Source organism: Gadus macrocephalus, chromosome 21 (assembly GCF_031168955.1).
Source record: "Gadus macrocephalus chromosome 21, ASM3116895v1".
NCBI lineage: Eukaryota > Metazoa > Chordata > Actinopteri > Gadiformes > Gadidae > Gadus > Gadus macrocephalus.
Window position 1 is genome coordinate 17,499,021 of NC_082402.1, and position 14,304 is coordinate 17,513,324.

A 14,304-nucleotide genomic window follows, 5' to 3' on the forward strand; every position below is an offset into this window, starting at 1 on the left:
GCAAAGCGCAAGTAGCTTTGTGGGCGGTTCTACGGCGCTACCGCTATTTTACAGGCGGATAAATGACACTTGCGTCGCGGCGCAAGTGTCAAAAGGGTTGGTCTGAAGCAGCCTAGTTACCCGTAGGTGTGGTTTGGGCGTAACGTCCAACAAACCAATGAGAGTGCCAGCTCCCATCCCCTTTAAGAGCTATGAGCGCATTTGAATCGGACGAGTTGATATTTTGACAGCGCGTCTGCAGTCTCCGAGACAGATGCACATGAATTTCAAACTGCAAATGGCTCAGTTTATTGCCAAATAATATGGCCTAATTCACACATAGAATAAGGGGTTTTCTTCCACAACTTCAGAAATACTGAGTCCTCAAATAAATTTCGGCAAAGAAAACGTATATGATATAATTAAGCAATAGATCACGCCAGGCTGTGGTATGTGCTCATTATACCACTGTTAAGGGGCGTTGTCCGGCCCCGACGCGCAGCGGAGGGCCGGCGACCCCCTTCACAGTGGTAAGTGATCTATTGCTTTTATGTGATCTATTGCTTTTATACAACGGTTACTGTTATGGCGAAACGAAAGTCATAGACACACTACATTTAAAAAGAAACAAAGAAAGTCAAAGTAGCCGTTTTGTTAAAGAATACAAAAAAGTAGTCCCTCCTGGCTGCCGCTATGCATCGACGGTCGCTATGCAACACACTTTAGCGTCCCTCCGAGAGAAGGCTCGGCTAGAGCGGTTCGCCGGCAATTTATCCTATGGAGCAGTTCACTCGCCGTGTGCCTAAGCTTTCGTTAGTCTCTCCATCGCCTTGCTCACTCCCGGAGTAACAACATTTACACCCTCTCCATCATCCAAAACATGTTTTACTTTGTAACTGTTTCTACTTCCAGGCGCGGAGTGATATGCTAACTTTCACAAAATGATCGGGCGTCATAGCAGTTATGTATATGCTCATTATACAACAGTTGGGAACCAATCAGATCGCTGGATTTAGGTCCCCCGTTGTATAACATGATATGCGGTAACTGTGGTTCTATTTAATGATATACGCAATACATTATAAACATTGTTTCTTATCAGTATTGTATGCTATCCTAATATGCATGTGTCCCCGCGTTAATAGACATTGCCATTGATTGTATTATGCTTTACGTGTTTAGTTTGCGTATGTTTAAACAGAGCACACACGCGCGCGCGCATTCATTCATTCTTTTTAACACTCACTCGCGGTAAAACAATGTTTTTCACGATCAAATACTCATCAATCCTAAAAGTTATGGGCATGTAGGCCTACACGATGTCTCTGTCAAGAAAATATGTGTTTGCTGTACGGTGTTTGCAGATGCATTGATTTAAAAGTACAACTTATTACCCCTGCATCAGCTGTTCTTTCCCAAATAATTTACCAAGAATGTGCGGCTAGGTAGATGTGTATGCGCGAGGTGCACAAGCAATCCGTATGCATCGCATGCGCATGTATGCATGCGCCCCTAAAATAGCATCTGAACAACGCGCCACTGACTTTAAACCAGGTATTTCCTGGTCAGTAGCGCAATGGTATTCAGAAACGGCAAAATACCGTTTGCGCCAGAACACGCCTCCTCCTTCCGCCGAACCACCCCTTGGGGCGCATGATCAATCCCTAATTTACCGGCGAGTGGCGGTGGTGGGAAAAGAACGCTCTGCGCCAGTTGTAAACTAGCAACGACGCATGCGCCAGTGACTAAGTCACTTGCGCCGGATGCAAGATAGGGCCCTAAACCAGGTATTTCCTGGTCAGTAGCGCAATGGTATGATTCAGAAACGGCAAAATACCGTTTGAGCCAGAACACGCCTCCTCCTTCCGCCAAACCGCCCCTTGGGGCGCATGATCAATCCCTAATTTACCGGCGAGTGCCGGTGGTGGGAAAAGAACGCTATGCGCCAGTTGTAAACTAGCAACGACACATGCGCCAGTGACTAAGTCACTTGCGCCGGATGCAAGATAGTACAGTACAAAAGTATTTTGCTGTGACATTGTGTCTGAAACAGAATGATCTGGAAGTCCCCTGTGACAACAGCCCGCTACATCAGGCCAACAAAACGTTTCTGTTACATTTACTGGACACCACCTGTGGAGACATGCATAGGAGATACTGTGGGCCCTATTTAACGGTCTGAAACGCAAGTGAGAAGCGCCAAATGCAAGTAGCTTTGTGGGCGGTTCTATGGCGATGTTGCTATTTTACCGGCGGATAAATTACTCTTGCGCCCGGCGCAAATCTAAAAAGGGGTGGTCTGAAGTAGCCTAATTACCGGTAGGTGTGGTTTGGGTGTAACGTGCAATAAACCAATGAGAGTGCCATCTCCCGTCCCCTTTAAGAGCCATGAGCGCATTTGAATCTGACGAGCTGATATTTTTGGCAGCGCGTTTGGAGTCTCCGATGAGACAGATGCATGACCACATGAATTTCACACCTGAAATGGCTCCGTTTATTGCCAAATCATATTGCCTAATTCACACATGGAATAGCGTTTTCTTCCACAACTTCAGAAATACTGACTCCTCAAATACATTTTGGCATTTTTATCAATTATTCATTAATTATTTCACGCATACACACACGCGCGCCTAACACTCACTCGCGGTAAGACAATGTTTTCTCACAATCATATACTCATCAATCCTAAAAGTTATGGGCTTGTACGTCTGTGTCAAGAAAATATGTGTTTGCTGTACGGTGTTTGCAGATGCATTGATTTAATAGTACAACTTATTACCGCTGTATCAGCTGTTCTTTCCCAAATAATTTACCAAGAATGTGTGTCTATGTCTAGATAGATGAGAGAAGCAAAGTTTATGTGCGAGGTGCACAAGCAACATTATGCATACGTCCTTAAAATAGCATCTGAACAACGCGCCAATCACTTTAAACAAGATATTGCCTGGTTTGTGGCGGAATTGTTTTCTGAAACTGCAAAATAGCACCAGGGAACGTTTGCGCCAGAACACGCCTCCTCCTTTTGCCGAACCGCCCCTTGGGGCACAAGATCATTCCTTAATTTACAGACGCGTGGCGATTGAGGGAAAAGAACGCTCTGCGCCAGTTGAAAACTAGCAACGAAACATGGGTCAGTGTAGAAAGTCAATTGCGCTGGATGCAAGATAGGGCCCTGTGACTCCACTTTCAAAATGAAGCCTTGCAAATGTAACATGTTGACAGATGCAAGGTCGTATGGACTGACCATTCCCTATGCTTTCATTATGAGCCTTATTCTTACATCTGGGTACAGAAGACTTCAGTTAAGATGTTTTTTTTGTTGTTTTACAGCTAAGGACAGCAGTGTGAAGAGGGTGGAACTGTCAGCTGTTCAGCTGTTGGGCATCAACATCTGTGTCAGGTATGTAGCTGCACATCACTGCTGTTATCAGTTCAGCCGGGAAATCAGAAACAAGGAAAGGTCAACATCATTGAGCTCTTAATTTTCATATTCTTAACAAGCCAGTCTGTTTGACATTAGAATTTGTATTCATTGTAGTCTAATTTCCTGTTAATAAAAGTGTTTGCCATACTACACCGCAGTCATTCTCAAAAATAATAGCATTTAGGGCAGTTTGTGTATGATATTCATGGGTACTGCATGCTTTATTCATGGCATTTTATTTCAAACACGTTGATATGATGATATCCATATTATATCAATGATATCCAGGTCTATCACTACTTGAACTTGGACTTTGTAGATGTTATATTCTTCATTTATATTGTTCTATTACTAAATTATATACTGTATATATACAGTGTGTGTGTGTGTATATATGTGTATATATATATCAGTGGAGGCTTCTCCATTGAGGAGAGGGAGGAAGATCCTCCCTAACATTGTTGAGAATAAAAAATGTAGATTGCCCAGACTATTGTGATGAATTAATGCCCTTAAATATGACTACTTTATTGCCTTTGAATATATAATGTTCGTTTCCCTGGGTAAAGGGACATTAGCACCCCCTATCGCCTTTTGACAATTACTTCAGGGAGGAACGTCCTCCCTCCGCCTCCGTTGACTCCCATTAATTTTCCCGAAAGTACTGGCGGCCGGTGGATAACATGGGTTTCAATGGGAGAGAGGAGGAAAGTCCTCCTCTGAGTGGGTGGGACCTTAAGGGGTCTGATTCGCGCAAAAATCTATCCGTCTGCGCTATGAACCCATAAGTAGGATCCCTGGATGTTGAGCAGTGATAATTCTTCCAGCCTAACATGGTTAAAAGTAGCCCAATTGGGTGGGAAATCGGACCAATCTGGCAACGCTGTCGATAACAAACCCGGTCTGCGTTGCCGCGGTGCTCAGTCTGAGAGACGCAGAGCAAGTGAAATCTGCGATAGCGAGATCCTAAATGCACAATGGAAACATTGGAAACGGAGGACATTGTTAACGTCTTATTACAAAAAGCATTCCATTCATTCAGTTACAGTGCTAAGTTAGCAACCAAAGAAAGAGGTAGACCACTTCCCAAAATCAAGGTCTCCAGAAGTAATGGCAACGTCAGTGTTGTGAGTGCTACATGGTTTGCTAGGTACGCAATGACTTACTGGTAGCATTACAAGCAATTGTAACTGAAAATAAACATAGCTAAATAACTTCAGTCAGTGAGGGCAAAAATAGGCCCAATGATAGGCCCAGATTTTTTTATTTACTTTTACAAATCAATAGTAGGCCTGATTTGACTAATATGCTTTGCATCCTTTCCTTCTCAAATAGGCCTATGTCACACTTCCTGCTTCCGGAACGCGTAGTAGGGTAATCCAACTTCCGGTCGCGTCTAGCAGCAACAACAATGGCAGCTCCCGTTCGCAGTTGTTCTTGTAGTGTACCGTGTTGCTCTACATCAGGACGTATACAGCCATACATCAGCTTCCACGCTTTCCCGAAGGACATACTAAATCTTGGTTGAGATAATTTTTTGCCCAGTACTGTCCTAACGTGCGAGTGATTCTAGACTGCACAGAAATCAGGTGTGAGGCACCCTCATCACTCACCCGGCCTCCAGTCAGAAACATTCTCCCACTACAAGAATACCAACACCTTCAAAGGTCTGATTGGCATTGCTTCATGTGGAGTTATCACCTTAATTTCTAAGCTGTACACTGGTTCCATATCAGACAGAGAAATCACACAGCAGTCAGGAATCCTCAGTCTACTTCAGCCAGGAGATGCATGCATGGCTGACAAAGGCTTTGTCATCGACAAGATGCTTTCTGAAGTTGGGGCCACCCTCATAATGCCGCCATTTAAAAGAGGTGCCAGGTTCACCAGTGAGTATCGCCCAATTTAGAATCTTGGTGGAGAGGGCCATCAGAAGGGTCAAAGAATATCATATCTGGGACACGACCATTCCTCTGACTCTTTCAGGCTCTGTCAATCAGCTGTGGGTAAATTGTTGCTTGATGTCTAACTATCAAGGTCCTTTAGATGTGAAGGGTGATGTCCCAGTGTTACACATTAAAACACACATGACGTCACATGACTATTTTCAAACGTTTATTAATGTTCTTTGTTTACATTTAGCAGAAAGAAATTAAAATGGTGTTTGTGTCCGTCCGTCCTTTTCAAATGTTTATTTAATGTTCGTTTCCAGTTCTTTTTTTTTTAAATATAAATTTACATATATACATATTTACATTTAACAGAAAGAAATGAAATGTTCTGTGTGTCAGACAAGGCAACTTTATTTATATAGCACTTTTCATACACAAGGGCAGACTCAAAGTGCTTCACATACAAACATTGTCATACAATAAAATAGATAAGTAAAAGAAAAAATATGCAGAGAAATGAGTAAAATAGAAAGTTAAAGGCATTTTAGTATTAAAATAGAAAATAAAGGCAAAATTAAAAAAGCTTTAGAAAGTGCAATGTATTTAAGATGTAGCAGAAAGCTAATGCAAACATAAAAGTCTTCAGGCTTGTTTTAAAGGTGCTCAGAGTGTGTTACCTTAAACAAATGTTCAGGAATGTTAGTTTCCAATTCTTTGATTACATATTATAAATCAAATTTACATATATACATAAATATTTACATATATACATTTAACAGAAATAAATAAATGTAATGGGGTGTGTGTATCCCTCGGCCATATTTACTTGGCATTCAGGAGGTATGTGTCCATGTATGTGCTAAAATAAAACACCTAACCCAAACCTTGGGTTTCCTGACCACAAGTTGGTCAGTGGGTTCCGGGCGAATCCCCTGGAGCAAAAAGAAAAAATATGTCAGCACATAAATCATATTGTCAGTGTAGCAACACTTAAGTCAGTGTTAGTCGCGTCTGTCTATATACAACAACTTCGAATACTATTATTGAGTATACTATACAGGATGTTTGGCTAGGCCTGAGGTATACACATAAACCTGTGTCCTTGGTCCACGACTGCAGAACACTGGTCCACGACAGAGGTGTTGGCACGCTTTTCTCCCCTGTGAAGTGGTAGTCATGTGTCTGGAAGAGCAGATATAAAACAAAACATGACAATCTGCAACAGCAGACATGAAACAAAACATTATCATCTGCAACAGCAGATCTGGAGAAAGAGAGAGCATTTTGGAACAGCAACAAGAAACAATAATAATAAAAACACACACAGACTGAACATGCAACTGGATCTGTGAAGGTCTGGAACCATGCTCTAGGTCTAGGCTATCCATTATGCTACATATTACGAGGTGGGCCTGTTGTTTGAATCACAAAATGTAAATCTAATTAAAGTGGTCAGAAAGGTAGGCCTAAGTAACAGTCCCATTGATTCACAAAAGACTGAAAAGCGAGATAGAGTTTTATTTCAGACTCAGGCCTGACTTCCTAGCACTGTAGCCTGCAGGGTGTGAGGCTCATCGTTTTTCTTCTGGGAACAGTAGCAGTTCGCCCGAACTGCTACTTCCAAATTAACTAAATCTGACACTGCAGTAAGAGAGGGAAAGATTAACACACCATACAGCAAAATGTATGGGCATTGGTAGCTTATGACAGCCACCCAGCCACTATGTTCTGACAGTAGCCTGGAGCTAATCTGACATACTATCGACACTTACATGTACGGTAGTGGCTACCTACCTATACCAAACCTCTTGGGGTTCGTCAGGCAAAGTTTCAGAGACACTCAAACTAAATATGTATTCCTACCAGTGTAAATAATATTTTGCGATTAATTAAAAAGGATACGTTTTAACTGACATGTACACTTAGTGCTATCTGTCACAGTCAAGCTACACAGTGTCAACAGATTTGAAACACTTACCTATGTAATTTAAAATGTACTTCTCCCAGAATAACTTATATCCTTTGCGTAGTTTAGATGTTTCGACACGTAAGTGCTGATTTACTATCCTTAGGACGTCGTCGTAGGACAATTTAGGTAGGTTGGAGAGACTTGGTCCAAAGGTATCGATCTGCCTCCGCCATGGTAAACAGCTTAGCTAAGCTAAGCGGAAGAGCAGTTACCCTACTCCGCGAGCTTCTTCCGGTCTTCTATTGTTCCGTGACATAGGCCTATTACAGTGATGCCACTGGTGGCTTTGTATACATTTTGTTCACATAACTCCCTCCCTTCTATTTTGTAGTTCACCAAAACACCCTGAAACAACTTGAGTCTCACATTCTTATGCCACCATACACCAACAGTGCAAGCAGGCCAATGGCAACCAAGCGCGCAGTCCTTCCTCCCTCACTTTAAAAACGACCAGCCGCCACTGATATATATATATATATATATATATATATATATATATATATATATATATATATATACACACAAAATTGATCCCCCCCTCAAAGTGATCAATGGCACTTCACTAATATACCATATAAAATACCTAAAATATAAGTATTATAATCAATGTAAAGTGCTGAAATGTCAACAGCCTGAAATGTCTATAGTGTCATTTTCATGTGAGAACAATAAAATCCGAAATGGACCACCGTAAGCACTCTTGTTGGTGGGACAATAGATGTCATTGTGGACAATATACCAAGATCCTGGTTCTATTAAAATTGATACCAATTCTTTTTTTCACAAAAAAATCCTAGAATTCTAACTAAGAATGATACTTTAGGTCGGATCGAGGGCAACTCTCAGCCTCAGCGGAGCTCAGAATCCCAGGTTGACTCAATGAACAAGGACCAAACCACCCAGACTGACAGCTAACGTTTCGCCTACTGAGGCTATGGATGAAAAAAGGTTTCATAGAAGACGAGAGACAGCAATTGAAAAGGCACTAGATAACAGTGCAGCTCTGTGGATAAATCACAATGAGAAGAGTTTAAAAGTAACTGAGAATTGTGGACAGCCTAGAAGGTCTGCCAAAATAACCTGTCTTTCAAAATGAAGCCACAGCTGGTGGAAGTGCATCATCTTAATGGTGTAAACTGTCGATGTATTCTGCATTATTAAGCCTTGTCGTTAGATGCTGATATTAATTTGAGAAAAAATAACGGCTCAGCTAGTGGACTGTATCAAAAGTTCAGTGTTCTTATTGATGAGAACAGAACAGTGTCAAACAAAACATGCCTAATCATCTAAATTAGGATTCCCTATGACAAGGAATCAAAAAAAAAAAACCCAGTGCATGACTGCACTGGGTGGACCATGACATCCTGATCCAAAGCCTTCATAGGATGGCCATCTCTGAAGAAATGTTGCACTTTCCTGCTCCAAAGCCTTCATACTACTGCCATCTCTGAAGGCATGTTGCACTTTCCTGATCCAAAGCTTTCCTACGACGGCAATCTCTTAAGACATGTTTCCCTCCCGGCTTGTTGGCTTTGCAACTGATGGGGCCACTGCTATGATGGGCTGATACAGAGGGGCAGCCACACTCCTACATGCGAAAATAGACCCCATCCTGACCGTTATTACCTGTTTCAACAACAAGTGACAACTCGCGGTCCATGATGCTGTGAAACACTTTGAAACACGCCATTTTCAGATGTTCATTGATTCTCTATAATCATCTTTCTCTCAAAGCCCTGAGTCTGCGGCTTCTGATATGGGGAAGCACGCTCACAGGATAGGAAGAGTGTTTGACTGGCTGTCCTCATCCTACATGTCTGTTACAGCTCTCTGGCAGAGCTATCCAGCCTTGGTCAAACTCTTTGGAGCCTTGATCCAGATGGAAATCCAGATGTTCCATAGAGGGGGCCAAATGTTGGGTGTTCATGGTAAAATGACACAATGACACTCTTTGGTGGATAGGCCGTTGGTAAGAGATGCGCTGGCGCGTCTGCAGGCCTTGTCCCTGTTTCTGCAGAGGAGAGAGGCCACAGCACCAAGGGCCAATGGTGTGAGGTGTTACACTGAGGACTCTGAGATATATGAGGCCAGCTGTGGTGTGAGGTGTTACATTGAGGATTCTGAGGTCTATGAGGCCAGCTGTGGTGTGTGGTGCAAGATGCCTGAAGGAGGAATTTAAAAGTTTCCGGAGTGTATGTGTCTCGGCCTAGCGACAGAGATTATTGGAAGGCAGAGGTCTTTCTTGAAAGATTTTCTATTTCCCTGGCCGACAACATTTAGCACAGGCTGAATGACGGCGGAATTAGTACGGCTGCAGCGGCTCTTTATCAGTCCAGTTCGTCAGATAGCCATCTGATGAGGACAAGTGCATCCTGTATGGGGACGACAAGTCTCCTGCTTTTGAGGCCGCAACCAGTCCCTTACCCCTCGAGGAGTTCTACCCATTCAAGTGTTGGTGTCACAGAAGACCCAATTTTGCTGCTCCATGCTACAGTGTTCACCACTGTCTCCACACTCCCAGTGTCAACTGCCTAGTGCCTAGTGGGATTCAGCGCAATGAACCATATTCCCACAGAAGACAGAAACATTAGACCCTCTCCACCCTGAACCGCCTACTGTTCATATCAGTAAATGGACCAGGGGTTGATCCTTCCCTGCCCAGCGATTGGCAGAGATGTGGGTGAAAGAGGGGCCACATGCTTCCGAAAAAGACGACGGGGGTCTGTCACCAAAGCAGTTTTAGTATATAGCATATAGCATTGGCCTACACTGTAGCATTTTTTATTTTACTTTGATGCCACCTTGTACTTTTGGATTGAGATTATTCATTCATTCATAAATAATTGTTTCTGCATGCCTGGCCGAGTGGCACTGTCTATGGTATTGGAAGGGAGGTTTAATTCTTGCATGTTTTTTTTTTTGTGAATGATCGTAGCCCCTATGCGTCCACATGAGGAAAGTTCAAGTCAGGCTATTAGATTGAAAATATTGTTGTATGTTACTTGATGAGTTAAATAAGAAAAACATATTAAAATATTCCTGCAAATGCAGTGAAGAAGTTCAAGTTCTGAAATGCTTGATTTATTTTCAGCAGTAACCGCCCCCCCCCCCCCCCCCCCCCCTCAGTTTTCAGAGATCACACACTGTATGTATGTATGTCTATATCTATATCTTTAGATACATAGATATATGTATATCGTACATCAATATATGGAGCACACATAAAGATTGAAAACTAGGATATCAACTTTCACATCTCGTGTAACATTCTATGAACGCATTAAAGCCCATTCACAACCTACGGTAAATACGGATAGGAACCCTTTCATTCGGTCCCGGAGGTCGTTTTGTCTGTCAGTGGGTCCGTCGCCTCTGAGCTTCCGTATCCGGAGTGCTCCGGTTGAAGCGGAGCAATACCAACGGAAATCGAGGCGGCAGTATAGGGTCAGAAGTCCAACCAATTGCAAAAATAGAGAGAGTAGTATAATATCTGATATGTATATATATATTGTATTTAACGTTTTATTGTTCACCTGCTTTGGCAATGAATTGTAACTGGTGATTTAAAAATGGTGCAACATTTTGAGGAGAGAATCTGCGGGTTGGTGAGGGGTGTAACATTCCACCGCTCTGTAGGCCTACACTTTTTGCGTCTTTTTCTTTTGCCGTTTTCGGATGACACAAAGCATTATCATCTCCTCTACAGATGCCATGTTTGCGATTGTCGATGGCGGTAATTTGTGACACGACAGTCACTGCCCTCTAGAGAATGTATTGCGTAACATCCATAACAACGCTGAAACCGGACGGAGGTATGAAGGGTAGTCCCGGAGACAATGGTTGGTACGGACGGACGAATTTCGTCCGAATCCGGAGGTATGAATCGACCCCTAAAAGTATTTAGACTAATGTGAAAATGAGCTTTGGGTAATAATGAACATGAATGTGTTCATAATGTGTGAACTCTTCCCCAGGTACGGACGCTCCCTGGGCCTGCTGAAGGACGAGGGTACAGAGGAGCTGGCGCTGCTGCTGAAACACAGCCACCTCTTCCTGGCTGCACAGCGAGCCACAACACACCCCAGTATCCTCACTGCCACCGCCATGGACTCAGCCACCTGCCCCACACATTGGGAGAGGCACGGGAACTGGCCAAACTGACCGAGGTCAGAATTCGGACCAACGGCTGTACGCCTTTGGCCAGCAGGCCTTGGTTGATTATTTTAGACCACAGGCCTTAGAGAAAGTCAGTGTATCTATTGGCACTAACGACTGCCGTCTCAATCTACTTTCAGCCATTCGTTTTAAAGGGATGATATCTTGCTTTTTTTACTTTCCATTTTCTTCAGACTGTTGTATGCCGTATGTATACATGTTTTACGTCTGCTAAACTAGAAAAATCTAAGTCGGAGTCAGGGGGAGTATTGGCGTCCACCGAGAACCCTCTCAATAATTGGGTGACGCCAGACGGGGCTGACGTCACCCAATTAACATTCCGGCTACCCGCAATGTTTACAACTCTTCGGGGGTGGGAATTAGCAGACACACCCACAAAGCGTTCAACCAATCGCAACAGAGTGGGCATGCTGACTTATCACAGCAGATTGGTCAGCCATTTACCGCTGACCAATCACGAGGGGGGCCTTAAAGCGACTTGAGACAAAACAACGTTTTTGAAAGATGCCAAATTAGTTTTGCAGAAATTAGAATAATAAGGGGTATTTTTAACATACAGGCATGTAACAATATTCTAGTAGGACCCCCAAATGCAATTATTAACCCTCAAAAAGCATGATATGGGATCTTTAATTGTACCCACCGTGCAGCAGCCATTACTGAAAACTCTTGTAACTCAAGCATTAAAGTATCTCCTTGTTGCTTTGGCCCTTCTTAGGGTTGACCTTGGTGTGTCTTGTTCCACTGAAAAGCCCTGTGGTGCTTCTGTGAGGAATGGAAGGGGAAGTCTTCTAAGTATGGGCTCTCTTCTTCTTAGTTGTCCATTATAACACGAAACATAGACTGAGAGAACATAGTTACAGCTGATGTAGATAATGTTGTTTGTAGTCAACCCACATAATAATAACGCGGTGGGTTACAAATAGCAGTATTTTTGGTTCATAGTTTTGGTTTGAAAATATAAAAAGCTAAACTCGGTATAGGACAGAAGAAACTATGTTTGTCGAGATGTCCATTGAGAAAGTCCTATTTTAATTACCTATAAATATTACAATTCAAATTAATATAAAACTGGTCGTTTTCAATACTACAAATAGGGATAGACATTAGGGGAAAAGTCTACTTACATTATTTATGATTGCCTGTGCCATAATGTTCACCACCATTTGAGCGTAACAAATGTCTAGCGGTGGTGTAATAATGAAGGGGCCGCTATTGCAAACACAGAAGTAAGCACTCAAGTAAGCACTCGTAAATAAATGTAAAATACATAACCACAAGTAACCTTTGTAATATAAGCAAAGGTAGAGGACATGATAGCCTCATAGCCTCTTAATGGATGGTGGGTCTATGTTTTCTGTCCCCTTCCAACGCCTGATTAATAATGAATCTAGCTTCATTATTTTGACATATATGATGTGTAGCGGGCCTGTGGGTGTGGGGTTTCTACGCCACCAAGTTGGACAGATACAACGACACAGCACACAGAGAGCAGTTCAAAGGGATGGGTTATTTACCTTGTAAACTAAACCCCCAGGGTGGGAAAAGGCTCATCTACCTCCTCTATGTATGTCCATGTATGGTAGGCCAGACCTACCACTCACCTCACTCCTCCCTGCAGTCTGCCACAGATGTTTGTTATGAATACCTAGTCACTGTTGGCCATGTTTTGTACAGCATAGTAGGATGGCCGTTGGGAAGCAATTTCATGCTAATGTGTGGGTTAATTAGAAGTCATTAGTTTCCATGCCCTGAATACACCAGAACATTATTAATTATTAACAACAATGTTCTTATTCACGCCTACAATCACACCGCTAACACTTAATAATACTCTCATTTGTAAGCCATTACCAAACAGTTAACTACAGATACACAAAAAAACAATAATTTATATTAAAATCGCTGTAGTTTCAGTGCAGTGTAATTACCTCCACATTCATGACATTAAACCTGATAGTACTCGCTGTATCTTGCCCTGAGTTCGTGAACCAGTCCAAAAATGATGAATAATACATTAAGAAACAATAATGCAGTGCCAGCAATGCCCCATTTCTGTTCTCTAATGTGTAAATTAATTAGGCATTAGCTTCACAATAGCGTTGCAGACTAATATTCCAACGAAACCGGCTACATATCAAGGTCAAGGTCTAGCACAACAACAAACACTCGTCTGTGTTTCATGCTGTGGACTAAGATTGGATTTCCTATATTGGTGTCTATAATCCTCATTTTATTTTATTTAAAGTTTGGTCAATAGCTTTTCCTCACCTAAAGCCACACATCCTCAACCCTAAGCTCCAGCTGCCGTCCCAGATCTCCACCCGGGCCAGGACTGGCTGGCCGCCACCCTGTTCCTCATGATGGCGGGCGACGGCGAGCGGGCGCGACGCTGGCTGGTGGACTTCTCTTCTCTGCTCTGCTCCGCCTTCCTCTGGCCCGCCCGCATGCACAGCTCTGTGAGTACTGACCTACCGCTGGTGGGCTCTGTGAGTACAGACCTACCGCTGGTGGGCTCTGTGAGTACAGACCTACCGCTGGTTCGCTCTGTGAGTACAGACCTACCGCTGGTTGGCTCTGTGAATTCAGACCTACCGCTGGTGGGCTCTGTGAGTACAGACCTACCGCTGGTGGGCTCTGTGAGTACAGACCTACCGCTGGTGGGCTCTGTGAGTACAGATCTACCGCTGGTGGGCTCTGTGAGTACAGACCTACCGCTGGTGGGCTCTGTGAGTACAGATCTACCGCTGGTGGGCTCTGTGAGTACAGACCTACCGCTGGTGGGCTCTGTGAGTACAGACCTACCGCTGGTGGGCTCTGTGAGTTCAGACCTACCACTGGTAGGCTCTGTGACTACAGAC

The 14,304-nt window shown here is 43.2% G+C and overlaps 1 protein-coding gene and 1 long non-coding RNA gene across 6 annotated transcripts in view; one reads left to right on the plus strand and one right to left on the minus strand.

The window, feature by feature from the left end:
- The window catches only part of tbc1d32 (TBC1 domain family, member 32), a 91,532-nt gene that overhangs the window by 45,440 nt on the left and 31,788 nt on the right, over positions 1-14,304 (plus strand). For 4 of the 5 annotated variants that reach the window (XM_060042088.1, XM_060042091.1, XM_060042090.1 and 1 more), the window contains exons 29-31: positions 3,313-3,382; positions 11,242-11,351; positions 13,748-13,902. In XM_060042088.1, coding sequence (XP_059898071.1) covers positions 3,313-3,382; positions 11,242-11,351; positions 13,748-13,902 — 335 coding nt within the window. Of the gene's footprint in view, positions 1-3,312; positions 3,383-10,973; positions 11,118-11,241; positions 11,352-13,747; positions 13,903-14,304 lie in introns of those variants that run through there. The other variant, XM_060042092.1, reaches the window with a different exon arrangement.
- On the minus strand, positions 6,055-7,532 carry LOC132450129 (uncharacterized). Its single transcript, XR_009523795.1, has 3 exons — positions 7,277-7,532; positions 6,393-6,480; positions 6,055-6,230 (listed from the first exon to the last, which is right to left on the minus strand). It is a non-coding gene; the product is annotated as an uncharacterized LOC132450129 (long non-coding RNA).